The sequence below is a fragment of the Castanea sativa genome, chromosome 12 (assembly GCF_040712315.1).
Source record: "Castanea sativa cultivar Marrone di Chiusa Pesio chromosome 12, ASM4071231v1".
NCBI classification, from domain to species: domain Eukaryota; kingdom Viridiplantae; phylum Streptophyta; class Magnoliopsida; order Fagales; family Fagaceae; genus Castanea; species Castanea sativa.
This window is the reverse complement of record NC_134024.1, coordinates 12,147,942-12,151,218: the sequence shown is the minus strand read 5'-3', so window position 1 is coordinate 12,151,218 and position 3,277 is coordinate 12,147,942. Positions and strand designations below refer to the sequence as shown.

The following is a 3,277-nucleotide window of genomic DNA, read 5'->3' as shown; positions in this document are numbered from 1 at the left end:
AACCAACAAGTTTAAAATTTTAAGAGGGTGAATACAACAATCTGTAATTCAGTGTACCTTTTAAATAGCGAAGAATTCTCTTAGCAGTCTTCAAATGAATCATCGTTGGTGCTTCCATGTAACGACTAACTAGCCCAACACCAAAAAGAATGTCTGGTCTTATGCATGTTAGATACCTTAAACTTTCGATAAAACTTTTGAAGAATGTTGGATTAACCCTCTCTTCATCAACATGCTTTGACAACTTCACTCCACATTCTATAGGGGTGCTAACTGGTTTAGAAGTTAATGACCGTAGAATTTTTTCTACTACACGGAAATCATCCAAGTTCTCACCATATCTCTTCAATTGATTTACAATTGCCAACACCCTTGAAAAATAATCTGAAATAGATTCAGATTCTTTCATGTGCAAACCTTCAAACTCGCCTCTCAATGTTTGAAGGCGAACTTTTTTCACTTTATCAACACCCGTTAGAGAGTTTTTAAGAATCTCCCATGCTTGCTTAGATGAAGTTGCATTTACAATTTTCTTGAACATAGTTTCATCCAAACCTTGATAGATCAACATAAGAGCTTGTTGATCTTTCTTTCGAGCTTTTTGCAAGGCTTCCTTTTGATTTGGGGTCAAAGATTCTCAAGTTTAACCATCCTTGAGAAACAAGTTTAACCATCCTTCACAAAGCTGGTTAGGATGCTCAATGGAAGGCAATCCTCTCACCATCTTTATTTTTGTCAACAACTGTAGTCCTCCAAAGTTTAAGTGCCTAAATCTTAGATGCCAAAGCCAAGAAGAATCTTTAAAACAAGCCTTCAGACATCTAATAGCATCAGTTTGAATATTTAACAAGAACATTCTATTTCTTGTTATAGGCACATTAGCTATCACATTATTTCGATGATTTCCAATTAAGCAACTACGATCTTTCAACTGGATATCATAGTCTTTCTCAAGAAGTTGTCCTAAGCTCAAAATATTAGTTTTCATGCTTGGCACATAATATACATTAGAAATAAATTGATGATCTCCATTCTTTAAACGAATAAGAATTTTACCTATCCCCTTCACTGAAACTTTAGATGAGTCACCAAAGGTAATACTCCTGACCACCGATTCATCAATCTCCATAAACATCCTTTTATTCTCACACATATGGTTGCTAGCACCAGAGACAAGATACCACGCACCATTTTCTTCTTTGTCTTCTCCTTTGTATGCCAACAACAAAGTCGGCTCCGCTTCTTCATTTTTATCTTCAACATAGTTAGCTTTTTCCTTAATAGTGTTAGCAGCATTTTTACATTCAGAAGCATAATGCCCATACTTTTGACAATTATAACATTTGATATTAGACTTATCATACCTTCTTCTATATGGTCTTTAGAAACTTCCTCTTCCACGATCTCTAGTGGATTGTGAACTTTGACCCCTCGCTTCATAATTAGGAGAGTTTTGACCATTCCTTCCTCCATATCCTCTCCCTCTGCCACGTCCATGTCCTCGGTCTCTTTGGCTACTTTCACGTCAACCTTTCTCATTCAAGGTGACCTTTGCTTGTATGACTTGCTCCAAAGGCTCTTGCTTCTTTTTATTGAGCCTTTCTTCATGGGCTTGTAATGATCCCATGAGCTGGTGAATGGTCACTGACTCCAAGTCTTTTGATTCCTCAATCGCCACAATGATATAGTCAAACTTAGAAGTTAATGACCGTAGAATTTTTTCTACTACATGGAAATCAACCAAGTTCTCACCATATCTCTTCAATTGATTTACAATTGCCAACACCCTTGAAAAATAATCTGAAATAGATTCAGATTCTTTCATGTGCAAACCTTCAAACTCGCCTCTCAATGTTTGAAGGCAAACTTTCTTCACTTTATCAACACCCGTTAGAGAGTTTTTAAGAATCTCCCATGCTTGCTTAGATGAAGTTGCATTTGCAACTTTCTCAAACATAGTTTCATCCAAACCTTGATAGATCAACGTAAGAGCTTGTTGATCTTTCTTTCGAGCTTTTTGCAAGGCTTCCTTTTGGTTTGGGGTCAAATATTCTTCATCTTGTGACTCCACATAACCTTTCTCCACAATCTTTCACACATCTTGGGATCCAAGCAACGCCTTCATTTGGATACTCCAATTTTCAAAGTTTTGCTTGGTAAGTCGAGGAAATTGGAACAACACCATCCCATTAGCAATAGCCATTCTCACCACGAACCAATTGGCTCTGATACCACTTTGTTGGAAATAAAACAAAATACTGAGGGGCCTTTCCTCACTTACTCTCATAAATATCCACACACTACTTAGTGTATAGAAGAGACTCATACTCACAAATTAAATAACGAGAGAGAGAGTGGAGAGGGAGGAGTTAGAACTCTTTAAAGTTTTGTATTTCTCTCAACTCTTGCTTAGAACTTGACGGATCAATGGGTTTATATAGTACACCATCCAACCTTTAACTCTCACTACATTTAATTTTTAACTCTTACATTCATAAATCCCACACATAACTTCAATAAACTTCCCACTACATTAACTTATGAAACTCACTTATTTATGAAGGATTAATTAAAAACAAGTTTAACTTGTAATAGTTTTATGTGAAAATGATAAGCTCTCAATCACAGTTTATCTCATAAAGTAATTGTAAAAAAATATTCGAGTCTCATTGTCTGCAATATTGAGCTTCATTTGCTCCTTGAATCAAGAAAATGATGAATTAGGCTTATTATAACTTATCAGTCGGACAATTCCTAATAACCTTCAACTACTCATCACCAATTGATATTTTCCAAAGTTACTCTAGTATAGAATCTTTATAACATATTCTATTACTATCTATTGTTATTTTCCTTATGAATTTCTTCTTTTTGTGTTTATTAATTGGATTCTATCGGAACACTAATAAATTTCAATTTTAACCTTTTGGAAACTTCAGTTCTATCTGATCATATAAACTAGTTGAATCCTCGTACAATGTGTGGTGCAATTTATTATTAGTTTTCTCTAATATTTCAATAATTTTTGCCAAGAATTTTGTAGTTTAACTGATTGATACCTCATTGTGTTTCCAACATACACATCGAGGGTTCAAATCCTCACCCTTAACTATTGATATATAAAAAAATATTTCAATAATTTTCTATGTAAAAAAGTTTGTGTGTGTTTTTAAGAATTGAAAATTGCATGATATAGCGGTTAATATAGATAGGCATGTTTCATGTCTACTAAAAATGAAAATATCATTTCTAAAAAAAAAAAAAAAAAAAAAATCCT

At 34.3% G+C, this 3,277-nt stretch overlaps 1 protein-coding gene across 1 annotated transcript; it reads right to left on the bottom strand.

Moving 5' to 3' along the window:
- Positions 1 to 1,525: 1,525 nt before the first annotated feature.
- Positions 1,526 to 1,957, bottom strand: LOC142620197 (uncharacterized). The gene has a single exon (XM_075793599.1). The coding sequence runs from the start codon at positions 1,955 to 1,957 to the stop codon at positions 1,526 to 1,528; it is 432 nt and encodes a 143-aa protein (XP_075649714.1).
- Positions 1,958 to 3,277: the final 1,320 nt, after the last annotated feature.

Bases quoted from the DNA above. Each gene is read 5' to 3' on its own strand.
- LOC142620197 (XM_075793599.1), bottom strand. From the start codon at position 1,957: ATGTTTGAGAAAGTTGCAAATGCAACTTCATCTAAGCAAGCATGGGAG.